Source organism: Macrobrachium nipponense, chromosome 41 (assembly GCF_015104395.2).
Source record: "Macrobrachium nipponense isolate FS-2020 chromosome 41, ASM1510439v2, whole genome shotgun sequence".
Taxonomy (NCBI): Eukaryota; Metazoa; Arthropoda; class Malacostraca; order Decapoda; family Palaemonidae; genus Macrobrachium; species Macrobrachium nipponense.
The window spans coordinates 33,617,359-33,630,761 of NC_061102.1; the positions used below are offsets into that span (position 1 = coordinate 33,617,359).

The 13,403-nt window shown below is 43.5% G+C and overlaps 1 protein-coding gene across 18 annotated transcripts in view; it reads right to left on the bottom strand.

Annotated features, from left to right (window-relative positions):
- LOC135212661 (epidermal growth factor receptor kinase substrate 8-like protein 1) overlaps positions 1 to 13,403 on the bottom strand; it is a 273,346-nt gene that overhangs the window by 50,215 nt on the left and 209,728 nt on the right. For 16 of the 18 annotated variants that reach the window (XM_064246307.1, XM_064246306.1, XM_064246303.1 and 13 more), the window contains one exon: positions 1,629 to 1,802. In XM_064246307.1, coding sequence (XP_064102377.1) covers positions 1,629 to 1,802 — 174 coding nt within the window. The remainder of the gene's footprint in view (positions 1 to 1,628; positions 1,803 to 13,403) is intronic. The other 2 variants (XM_064246309.1, XM_064246299.1) reach the window with 1 other exon arrangement.

Genomic DNA, 13,403 nt, shown 5'->3' on the forward strand with positions numbered 1-13,403 from the left:
ACGAATGATCGAGGGGCAAACGGCCAGGGTGGCTCAAGGACGGAAAGGCTACGAAGGAACTAGGGTCCTCTCGTAAGGAAATCGAGTCAAGAGATCCTATCTTACTGATAAACAAGGGTTGATTTGACAACCCCCATGCAAGAAAGGAAAGCGAGCGCCACGACCGAAGGCATGCGGTTTGGAAGTAGGCTATCCCCCGTGAACGGACTAAAAAATACACACATCAATGGCAAATGCATCTTAAAATAAATTATATAGGGTACTGCTCAAGTGCAATCTAGACCAATTAGTATGGGGGACCAATTGGTGCAAGAAAGCAGGGAATCATCATGCGGCTGGTGAGCCAAGAGGAGGGGATGCGGGAACGGCAACGCATGTGTTACCGCTCACACATATAACCTAAGATAACTTGGCTTAATATGCCAAAAACCGTCTCAAAATGATCTCAAACAAATGCAGTAGTACTTAACTTGGATGCAGAAGCTTGACGATCCATGTTGATGAACAAAGTGGATAAATCCAGACAAAAAAACACAACACAAGGAAAAAACGTGTGTGGTGTGAACGATGCTATCGAAAGGAATGCAAACAAAGGCGCTAGTTGTAGTAGTAGCGGGTAGCGGGGCCTTGGATCGGCTCCTCTGTATACGAGGGATATTGAGAAAGGGAGTCTAAATGGCAAGGGACCTCTGGTAGTGGTTTCCACTCGCCCCAGATACCATGCCGACACCTTTATTAAAGGTGAGCGAGCCAGTTTTCTCTGGCATTACTATTTTAGTTTTTCTCTGGTAATTATAGCAATATTTTACTTTAGAAATGAACACTATAGGAAGCATTTCACGGAGCGACACAGGCTGAGCCCAGAAATAGATTTTTCCTTGGTCAAAATCCCTTAATTAAGCAGATAAATTAAAAACTTAAACACCTTGATCAAAAACACAACTAAAAATTCACACATTAGAATTGAATGCATCCTACCCAGAGAATTTATGTACACAAATAAGCATTCCTTTTTGTTACCACATGCAGCTGTTATGGCTCATGTTCTTAAGCTTAAAAAACCTACGGGAAAAAAAGGAGCATGATTTTAGGTGCATAAAATTTAAACATTGTGTCTATGACTGATTTAATATTAATATTATTTAAAAAAAATTAGAATACAGATACTTTTATATGTATTTTGAACGGTCATAGTGATAAAATGCATGTATAGAAGATTTAGGTTAAGAACATACGTATTATGGATTGCACATAAAAGCTATGCATGGATTGTCATACCAGTCACATTATGTTAATTCATTTAAAAAACAAACAACCAAAACTAAGATGAGCTTTTTCTGTGTTGAACGTTTACCTCTAGGAAGTAGTACAATAACAACCAAATAAAGCACCCCTGCAACAGATGACTCTGCAAAGTCAACCACAGAAGAGTGCAAGACAAAACATTTTGGATAATTTTACAGATACACACAACCAATCTAAAAAGGTAATTGGCTAACAGTATCACAAGAGGTAGTGGATAACTGAATAACAAACGTCTAAGTTTCTATACAAATAGGCAAGCCCTTAAGCATACAAAACTCCCACTCCAAGAAAGATGACAGGAAAAAGAACCAATATGGACTTACTAGTCCCATAAATATCAGTAAACTGCTTCTTAGGAGGTTTTCGGGCAACTGAATGAGTGGGAGTAAAGTCAGGGGGAGGTGGGGGAGGAGGCTCAGGGATACTACTGGACTTTTTAGGGGGCGACTTCTTACGTGCTGGTGGCTCCTCATCACTTGACTCATTTGAGGCATAATCTGTAAAATAAAAAAAATTAAATTAAAATATGTATGCTTGAAAGAAAGTACTATATTAATATGTCAGTAATATCTGCATTTAACAGCATTACATATTTACCAAACAAAGTAATACAGAAACAGAAAAGTTTTCAAATTAAACAGCTCGACTACTGCCAAAATATTTTCACTGCATTTCATGTGAACTGAGTAAACATTCTAACAATTACTAAACATATTGTTGTTTAAAACTCTTAATTGTCATTAGTATGCACCAGTATTAACAGCACTAAACAAAACAAAGGAAAAGGGTCATTAACATTGGAATGATGATGATCTATTTCTTTTCAACCAGCCTCCAAGGGGCTAGCATTTAGATCCTAAACGTCATATATACAATTACTATACTATTCAACAATATAGATTCATATTTAATACTCTGCCATGAAAATCACCATGCCTCACAGGGAAACTTTGAGGTAAGTGATTGCAGTTAAAAGTTGCTCATTTTTTAACTGCTTGATATATAAAATAGTGTTGATAGCACCTTTTTTGAATAATTAAGAATTTGTTCATTGAACAGAATGTGTAGCTCTCCTACTTTGATTCATTAAGGCTTAGTTTCTACATGATACCTCCAGAAGTACAATGAATCATACTTATTTAAAGAAGTACATTATATACATACTATATACATTTAAGCACTTCTCATATAAAGTATACTTCATGTTTGATGTCTTAAAATTGCATTTCTGTAAATTATTGACTTTTTGACTAGGCTATTATTTTGTGATAAATTTCTTTGTAGTCACCTTCTACTAATCCTCCCATCTTAAAATGATCCCTTGGTTGAAGAGGTTGCTTGGAAAATAAACACTCAAACCTATCTCTGAACATTCTTCAACATCCTTGGAAAACCTAGAGAGAACAACCTCTAACTCCTCTGCTTTATTAGGAAAGGGTTTTTACATTTTTTAATAGACTAAAGAAAAAATTTCTCAAAACATTCCCAGTACATCACAAATCGGTATTTCTCAAAACATTCCCAGTACGTACATCTCAAATCAGTTATCTGCTAAAGAAATAGCTTTAATTCAGATCTGCACACCTCTGGCAGAGGACAAAAGTTATCTAGATATTATTCACAGAAAGAATGGTCTTGCAATCTTAATAACAAGAGAGACATCTTGCTGGGCTTGGCATACCTCAAACAAGACATGTGGAAAAGACCATGTTCAATAGCATCTGCAGCTCAAGACATGCCCAAAAGGAAGAATAAGGAAAAACATGTTTTGAGAAGTTTACAACCAGTTAAGTGCTCCAGGGAGACAGTTGTGGCCTTATCTGTCATTAGTAGTTATGTATGAAGGTTCCATGAGTGAAGGCTGAGCATATGCAAACCAGCCAGCACATGCTCCTTCAACAGCAATTATTGCCCAACATATACCCTCTTGTGGGTGGCTATGAGTGGTTGCAAAACCCTCATCCAATTAAAAACATGAAAAGTCTGGAATGTCTGAAATGGAATCGGTATTGAATTTGACAGGTGTACTATGTCAAGCCGAGTATTTCACAATAGAAGAAATACACAATGTTCCTAGGTAGTATATTTTACTAATCAGAATCTATTAGTACTTCCAATATTTTAATATTTCCAAAGAAAAAACAATTTCTGGGAAAACCAATCAGAGCACTGCCAACAAATGATATGCAAATAGTAAATTTGGTGATAGTATGTAGATTTCACTACCATACGAGTTACCCGAAATTGTCTTTGAACAATCAAAGAGCATACTAAGTTGGCCATAACTTAAGTGAGGTTGCTGGAACAAATTGTGCTCCAATGCTAACCATTCAACACAAGGCTAAAAATGTTTTGTCTTATAAATCTATTCATTGCAAAAATAAACAGTAGTAGTACTGTTTTATTTACTGTATACAGTGAAGACCCTGTATTTGCGTTCTCCGGATTCCCGGACTCGCATATTCACAGATTTCTCTCTGGAATGTTTCCCCACATTATTCGCGGAAAATTCACCTATTCGCGGTATTTTCCTATAAGAAATATCCCCAAATTCCTGTTTTTTTTTATCAATTTCATAATAAAATCACTTTGTGATAAAACTATTAAAGCAAAATAGGAGGTTTTCAGTATTTTTATAGGGTTCCAACTATTCGTGGGTTCTAACTATTCACGGGGGTGTCTGGTACGCATCCCCCGCGAATATTGGGGGACCACTGTACTGACATTTGCTGCTCTAGATTTTCCCCACTATGAACTTTTAGCTTTTTAAAGGAAAGAACCAAGAACTGGAAGTGGTGATGCATGCTTGCTGGTTGATAAGGGCAGTTGTAACTGGATAAGTTGGTGGTGCCTGACTGGCATGAGAATGTATGTCTCATGAAAGAATCTAAAAGGATAGAATAAATTTCCTGAAGCCACTAAATATTTTAGACTACTACACCTCATTACCATAAACTGTGGAGTCCTCTTCAGTTTCTAAATTTATTACCCAGATTCCAAAAAATAACTGCCAGTAGAGCAAAATCTTTTCAATATAAGCATCAATTTTCCATTTCAAGAGTGACCTTTGATGGAATGCAGTATGATATTAGTGTTTAACACTTAGCAAAACCCAGAGTTTAAGACACTATAGTGATCAAAAGTGCTATAGCTCTAAAATCATTAGTAAACTTGCAAAAATAATGGTGAACAATGAACTCTTAATTTGTAATGGATACCAGACAATGAAGTAAGGGTTCCAGATTGCCAAACAATTTTTCATTTGACCACCAGCTATCCATAGTAGTTTGGACTATGTAATCCCTTTTTCCCTGCATTATTAAGTCCAAATGAGATGCAAATACATTTTAAGAGAGGATACAGGGTTAATGGATATTGCAGCCTATGCTAGCCTACCCCAAAATCATAAGACTATGTAGAATTTGAAGGCATATTTCATTCCAGTATATTATAAGTTAGCCTATCCACTATGATTTTCAATCAAGCAACAATCAAACACACAAGAAGTCTGTAAGAAATTATTATTAATTAAATAACTAAACCAGATCACTGAGCTCATTTATTTACCTTGTACAGGGCTGCCAAAGGCTTTTCTTTTGTTAATGATTAGAGTTTAGATTTCATTAAACTGCAGCTCCTTAAAAAGGTTATAATTCAATTTGTTTTACCGATTCGTTTCCAAACATTTGTATTTGTTACCAATTATATTTTGGCCATTCACACATGTTTTTACTGTATCTACACAGGCAAGTAGTGCACTGTATGAATTCTGTGCAAAAGTGGCATGTCATTGCTTAAAAGTGTAGCTAAGATTACACCATACAACCCTGTACAATATTTAAATCTTTCAATACACCTATTTTGTATGTGCAGTGTAGTATAATTAGCTCACTAAGTTTATCTTTTCTGGGTTCGACCTGTGTCTGCCGGTGAAAAATCCCTGTAGCTCATTTTTCAAGTATAAATATATCCTAAATATACCAGAGAAAAAGCTTACATGGTATGCTGAAGTTACTACCCTCAGCGCGAGCACCCCGAAGGGTGTCGGTATAAGTAAAGGGGCGAAGTGAATTGCTATTCACAGATCCTCTGCCACTTAGAAGATTCCCTCTTCAAAATTCCTCTGCGGTGGGAGCCGTTCCAAGCGTCTCCCGCCGAGCCGCCATTTTGGGAGCGTCATCGGAATGCGTGCAAATTTTCAGCACACAAGACCTACGAAATATTACAATTATATGTTAGGCATATGTACTTTTTCTAAATAGCAGCGTGAGTACCATATATGTTTTACAATACCAATCGTACTGATTTTAGGGTAGGCCTAACCTGCCCTTGGCTTTCGTTGGGGGTACAGAGCAGTGCGTTAGTTTAAGTTGTAAATAAAAGGCCCCCCCAGCGGTTCAGGGGCAGGTTAGCGCCTATCTCTGCATGATTTATAACGGTGCATAATATCATTTTTGTCGTATTTATCATATTCGAGAAGAGAGAGGGAGGGGCCGTTCCCCATCTCTCTCTCTCGTTCTCCCTCCCTCCTGAATTAGGAGGATATGTATGAGTAGTATGGTTTAGATATGTCTAGATTTTGTACATGATTGATTTAATGAGGTTGGAGGGGTTGCATCCATCTCCTCACCTAGTTAAACCTAGCCTAGGCTAGCCTAGGAAGGTAGGCTAGGGGTCCCTTACATAGTACCCTTAAACACACCTAACTTCCCCTGTGGTGCTATTAGGCTAGCAGGGAGAACGTTATAAGATAATAGTTCTCAACCGGTGTGATCTTGGATCTACCTCACTGCTGCCTAAATCGAACAAATTGGTTTAGTAGTTTTGCCTGAGGTACCCGCCCGGCCGGTCTAAACCGAAGAATTTTGGTTTAGTGATTTGGTCGAGGTCTACCGTCCACTTCAGTCTGGCAGGGGTGGTCATTTGGCCTACCCTGCCCAGTTTGTTGTGTTCTCGGTTCTTAACCAGATCCATACAGGTGCTTCCTTCCCTCCTTTCTTAGCCTAATATCCTTGCAATCTCTCCATTAGACCTCGCTATGAATATAGTATATTGTAACATTTATATTGTGTATATGTTATGAAATGCCGGTCTGGTACATCTGGCTACCCGGCATAGCCTCCTGATCGTGAGCGACCACCACCTAACCACGACTGGCCATGAGCCAGTCGGCCTTCTCCCTACAAAGGGTAGGCCATGTTACCTGTTATAGGTCCATCTCTGATCGGGTGGGTGACCAGGCGTTCGTGACCAACCACATGCGCCACGTTCTTCCCCCCCCCTATTATTAGAGGGGGAGGGGAGGACTGTGAAATAAGGGGGAGGGAATGGTGTAGTGTTATTATTTATATACCACCCCATGTGTCTCCGAGTAGACGCCGCCGACTCACAAGCGGTACCGCACCAGTCAGCGGACGTAGCTATGGAGCATTCATTATAGCAGCTCTGTTGCTCGTTGCTTCGCTCTCCAACCCTTCTCACTCGGGAGGTAGCTTCGCTCCCTTTAAATTAATGCGTGCAGGTTCAGAGGTATAACCTACCGACTCCCCCTGCACCAGCCCCTTTCCTCCTGCATTACAAGAGAGTTTGGAGGAGCGATTCAGCTAGTAGACAGAGCTTCGGGTCCCCCCCCAATGCTCCGGTCCTATAATGACCAGGCCGGTGTGACTCACCCAACACTCGGCAATGGAGCATTAAGAAATACGTTGCCAGTTCTCTATTCCGTCCTAATTCTCGGCTTCGGCAGAATTCATCAACTAGGTCCAGCTACGCAACGTAGCCTTCCAACCAGCCAGGTGCCGGGGGAGGTGGCGGAGATCCCCTCCACACCCACCCAGTCTCCGGCATCAGCGGATGGAAGCGAGTCCAGGCAATCTCACCCAAAGTAATTACTTTATTCATTGTACTTATTTTGATCTTGTGTAGCGTATAGATCTTGACCTATCTAGATTAAGGTCCATGCTTTCTCCGTTGCTTACCGAAGTTCGGTACTCATAATCAATTTCCATTACAGATGGTCCGCTGCCAGGCAGAGGGGTGCCCCGCCTCCCTAGGCAAGCCGTATGGCCATGTAGTGTGCCGCTCTCACGCTAACTGCGCTGTACAGATGGAGAGCTACATGGTCTGGCACCCCGACGCATGTACTGTGCTATGAGATGGTGTCCTCTCTAGTTGATGAGCATGTAAGTTTCTTCGCTACACCATTTGTGTTTAAGTCATGTCATAATAACTTAATAAGATGTTATATTGGATTTTGTTCCAGGCATGTACTAATACGATTCCTCCCTGACAGGCTGATCCAGCGACCCGCCACGAAGCGAGGACCAACCTGAGGAAGTGGGTGGCCGGCTTTGGCAAGAACGCCCCAAAGGGACAGCCATACGTGTTGGATGCGGGACTTTGTGCTCTCCTTTTCCAGGGGGCCACAGCCACCACAGCGGTGCCAGCGGAGGTAGCTGAACAGCTGATTGAAGCCATCCGATTGGCAACCATGTTGGCCACTGACGACCAGGACCTGATGGACGACGTAGCGGCCATCAATATAAACCTAGAGCCTATGGTCACGGAGGAGCAGGTAGGTGGGGAGGTAAGCAAGGAGAGTCTTTTGCTTAGTCCTACTCCTTCTTCTTCCTCTTCCTTCCTGGGCTTCTCTAAGCCCACCCCTCCTGCTGCGGGAGCACTTTCTGTCACTCCCAAAGTAAAAACTTTTAAAACAAAAACCTTGAAGAAAGGCACAAAGCCAGCTCCGCCAACGGCGACGGAGTTGTCCTCGGCCCCACAGCCGTCGACCTCTACTCAATCGCCTGCTGCCCTAAACCCTTCCCCTACTGCGGGAATAGGTTTACAGTCCACCGTCCCTAGGGCGGCGGAGTCTGGTGTTGACCTAGAAGCCTTCACTAGCCTTCTGTTGTCGAAGGTTAGTGGGGTCATAGATCAAAGGCTTGAGGCAATGCGCCTCGCCTCAGCCCCGGATGCCTTCGGTCAGGCGTTTACGTATCTGACCGAGAGGATAAAGCCTTTGGAGGATATGCTCTCCGGCCTCCTTCACTCCTGTACTCCGGCGCTGTCTATGATGGTACCGAACTCTTCCAAGCTTCCTCCTTTTGATAAGGAGAATCCTTGGAGGCTAGCACTTCATGCCCCGTTCTTGGACGGGAAACTTACAATTGAAGGATGCGGAACCCGGCCGATTAAGGACTTCGAGTTGTTTCCTCCAGGTCTCCAATTCCCATTCCCTGGGTTTGTGAGACTGGCCCAACATGCACTGGCCCGGGTAGATAAAGTCCCCAAGGAGACGGTTATCTTCCCGAGAGAGCAGGCTCAAAACACCTGGGTCCGCACCTAGTCCGAATGGGGTTGCGTTAACACGAAGTTAACGCCACATATAGGCTCCTTCACGATGTTTGTGACCCCGGATGGCGTTCCGTCACCATGCACATCTAAGGTGGCGTATCTAACACTACAAGCTGCAGCAGAGGACAAGCCGCTTCCAGTATTGAGTGAGACGGAGGCTACCTCCCTTCTCTTTCCAACTGGACCAGACTTTTGAAAGGACGCTCTGGCGACGTTTACCACAGGTAAACTCGACCCAGACTGCGCTTCCGACCTGTTTTCTGAGAGATTGCCTAGGATTCCGGATCACCTAGTGAAAACGGAGTTCGAGGCAAAGACCAGACTGGCAAGGTCTATCAACTCCGTCACTGCGGCGGAGTTGGTAGCGTCCACCTACAATGAGGAGCAAGTGTTCAGGGTTCTGACCAAGGCGCTTTTACAAATGTTCCAGTCAGACCTGTACGATTTCGCTGTGGCAAGGCGCGCTTATAGGAAGCACGTCTTAGCGGGTGCCTCCATAAAACATGAGCCCAATAGGCTCATCAGGTCTTCTATCTGATGAGAAAACCTTTTCCCAAAGGAGGAAGTTACCAACATCCTCCAGGAGGCATCCAGGGCAAACCAGAGCCTTCGGGCTCGCTGGGGTCTCCCCTTCAAACGTCAGTTCGAAGGGTCCGGACACCAATCAAAAACCAAGAAGGCAAGGAGATATAACCCTTACCAGGGCTCTCGGCCACAAGCAATCGTACAAGCAGTGCCAGTTTCCCAGGTCAGAAAACCTTCCACCTCAAAAGCGCACCCCCAACAGCAGTTTTGTCTTAGTGCAAACTCCGTCAGCCCCACAGCCATCTACCTCTTCGGCTATAATAACTTCCCTGGTCTTTAACCCTACCTATGAAGCGAGAGATCTCTTTCGCTCCTATAGTAGGCATGCCGGAAGTAGTCGAGCCAGAGGTGGCCCCCGACTACGTGGCGGAGCAAGAGGAAGAGGCTCCAGACCTGCACCCAACCAGTGAGGGTCCACAGGTAGGAGGGAGGCTGTATTTTTTCCGGGACCATTGGACCTTCAGTCCATGGGCTCACAGTATAGTCTCGAAAGGCTTAGGGTGGAGTTGGGAGAAAGGGCCTCCTCCACCAGTCACCTTTAATCAAAAACCTATGGTGGACCTGATAGACTATATCAAGGACCTCCTCCAGAAGAAAGCAATAAAGTGGGGCGCATAAAATTTCAGGGACGTCTGTTCAGTGTCCCCAAGAAAGACTCAGGCAAAAGAAGAGTGATTCTGGACTTGTCCCGTCTCAACTCGTACATTCGCTGCAACAAGTTCCACATGCTGACCACCTCGCAGGTTCGGACCTTACTTTCCCGTGGGGCCGTCACCACCTCTATCGAACTTACAGATGCCTACTAAAACGTTCCGGTAGCAAGGAACTTCTCTCCGTACCTAGGGTTCAAACTAGGGAAACAGGCTTACTCATTCAGTCATGCCGTTCGGGCTCTACATTGCGCCCAGAATATTTACCAAACTAGGAGAGACGATAGTACAAGTTCTAAGGACGAAGGGCATTCTGTTGGTAGCTTACCTAGACGACTGGCTCATTTGGGCAACCAGCGTCAAGGAATGCCACAGGTCAACATACAAGGTAATGCAGTTTCTGGAATCACTAGGATTCCAGATAAACAGGGAGAAATCCAGGCTCACCCCAGCTTCTCGTTTCCAGTGGCTGGGAATCCAATGGGACCTGAACAGACACGAGCTATCTCTCCCAATCAAGAAGGCAAAAGAGATAGAAAAAGCCACAAAGCGTTTTCTAAAGAGCAAGAAAGCTTCTCGCCGGGCCCAAGAAAGGATTCTAGGTTCGCTACAGTTCGCGTCCATGACGGACGTCCTGTTAAAGGCCAGGTTGAAGGATATCAATCTGGTCTGGAGATCAAGAGCCAATATCAGACTCAGACAGGTCTTCAGTAATTCCGCCTATTCTGACAAAGAGGCTCCGTCCTTGGACAGATCACCGGAACCTGTCCAAGTCAGTACCTCTTCAGTTCCCTCCTCAGTCTTTAACTATCCACACGGATGCATCCCTAAGTGGGTGGGGAGGGTATTCTCAGCACAGGAAGGTACAAGGAACATGGTCAGAGACATTCCGCCAGTTTCATATCAATATCCTGGAAGCAATGGCAGTGTTCTTGACCCTGAAACGTCTGTCTCCGGCCAAGAAGAAACATATAAGACTAGTCTCGGACAGTCTAGTAGTAGTCCACTGCGTAAACAGAGAAGGCTCCAGGTCAAGCAAGTTGAATCACATTCTTCTGGCAATTTTCTTGCTGGCAGAAAAGAACCAATGGCACCTATCAGCAGTTCACCTAGCAGGAGTCAGGAATGTCATTTCGGATTCACTGTCCAGGACAACTCCGCTGGAGTCGGAGTGGTCACTGGACAAAGATTCTTTCCGGTGGATTGGCAATCAAATTCAGGACCTTCAAGTAGACCTTTTTGCCACGGAAGCCAACCACAAACTACCCTGCTACGTGGCTCCCAATCTAGACCCACTAGCATTCGCCACAGACGCAATGTCCGTAGAATGGAACAACTGGCAGAAAATCTACCTTTTTCCACCAGTGAATCTTCTGATGAAGGTCTTACAAAAACTAAGATCCTTCACAGGCCAGGTAGCCCTAGTAGCACCCGACTGGCCAAATAGCAACTGGTATCCACTTCTAGAACTGAATCTCAGGCCCAAACAGATCCCCTATCCGGAATTGACGAAGGTAGTACAAACTCAAGACTGTGTCAGCTTCCTCAAGAATTCTGAGTGCCCTAACTTTATGGACTTCATGAAGTTTGCAGCTCAGAAGGATGCAAGCATTGACCCTTTAAATATCCTATTTATTGAATCAGACAAGAGGGATTCAACAATCAGACAATACGATTCAGCAGTTAAGAAATTAGCTAACTTTCTGAAGGACTCAGATGCTCACGAGATGACCACAAATTTGGCCATCTCATTTTTCAGATCTCTCTTCGAGAAGGGTCTAGCCGCCAGTACCATTACTACGGTAAAATCAGCATTACAGAAGATTTTCCAGGTAGGTTTTAATATTAACCTATCAGACGCATACTTCTCCTCGATTCCTTGAGACCAGCAGATCGCCCCCAGTTGGTCTCCTGGTTCCTGAATGATGTCCTTAGACTTGCCTCGGACTCTAACAATGAGGCATGCCCATATCTAACCCTTCTTAGGAAGACATTATTTTTAATGGCCCTAGCCTCAGGAGCCAGAATATCTGAACTCTCGGCTCTCTCCAGGAATCCAGGCCATATTGAATTCCTTCCATCAAGTGAAGTCCTGCTATCACCTGATCTGGCTAAAAACGAGGACCCACAGAACAGGTGGACTCCTTGGAAAATTCCCCCTCTTATGCAGGACACATCATTGTCTCCGGTTAATACACTGAAATCCTTCCTAGCCAGGACTTCTCAAAAGACTTCAGGCCCTCTGTTTATTAGAGAGAAAAGTGGGACAATTTCTCTGAAAGGTATTAGGCAACAAATACTATACTTTATTAAACAAGCCAATCCAGATTCAGTCCATGACATCCGGGCAGTAGCCACCTCTATTAACTATTTTCAAAACATGAACTTTGAGGACCTGAAGAAGTACACGGGTTGGAAATCTCTAGCAGTATTTAAACGCCACTATCTCAAAAATATAGAGGCCCTTAAATTCCCAACAGTGGCAGCGGGAAGCATAGTTTCCCTTGAATAATTGTGCCTTATAGACTTCCTTCTAGCCCTTCTGTTTCCCTTTTACTAATACTCTCTCCTTCCTGCCTGACTCACTTGTATTCCCCACCAACCTATCTCTTCCGGGCCGGGCTGGTCCTTGGCCATCCCGCCCTCGGAACTTATGTATATATTACTGTGATATTGGTCGTAAAGCCATGATTGTTTCACGTCCAATCTGTACATATCCGTCCAGTTAATTTAGGTACCATGTTGTACTTTAGCATTACCAGTTCTTGTAAATATTACGCTTAAGTCATAGTTTAAGCCATAGTTTAAGTAGTATATAAGTATTTTCTACAGTAAGTTTAGACATTAAATTCAATTTCAATGAAACCTAAGATTTTTATTAACCTCCATTGATATACTGGTTTGATTTCTATTTGGCTTGGATGGAATTCTCTTATATGTTTTCACCGGCAGACGCAGGTCGAACCCAGAAAAGGGATTTTGACAAAGGAAAAATCTATTTCTGGGGGAAGACCTGTGTTGCCCGGTCGAAAAAAAAAAAACCCAGACTGAAAAAAAAAAAAAAAAAAAACCCATTTCGCCTTACTTTCCCCCACCCTTGGCCAATCCAAGCCTGGAGGTATATTCCAGGAATGAGGTAGCGCGTGGGTATTAGTAGTAGTAGCGAGTGGAGGGTGAGGCAGGGGATGCTTGGAACGGCTCCCACCGCAAGGGATTTTGAAGAGGGAATCTTCTAAGTGGCAGAGGATCTGTGAATAGTAATTCACTTCGCCCCTTTACTTATACCGACACCCTTCGGGATGCTCGTGCTGAGGGTAGTAACTTCAGCATACCATGTAAGCTTTTTCTCTGGTATATTTAGGATATATTTATGCTTGAAAAATGAGCTACAGGGATTTTTCACCGGGTGACACAGGTTTTCCCCAGAAATAGATTTTTCCTTCGTCAAAATCCCTTTTTAACACTAATGCTAGCCAAATTTTAAAACATTCCAATAACAACTCAACAGCT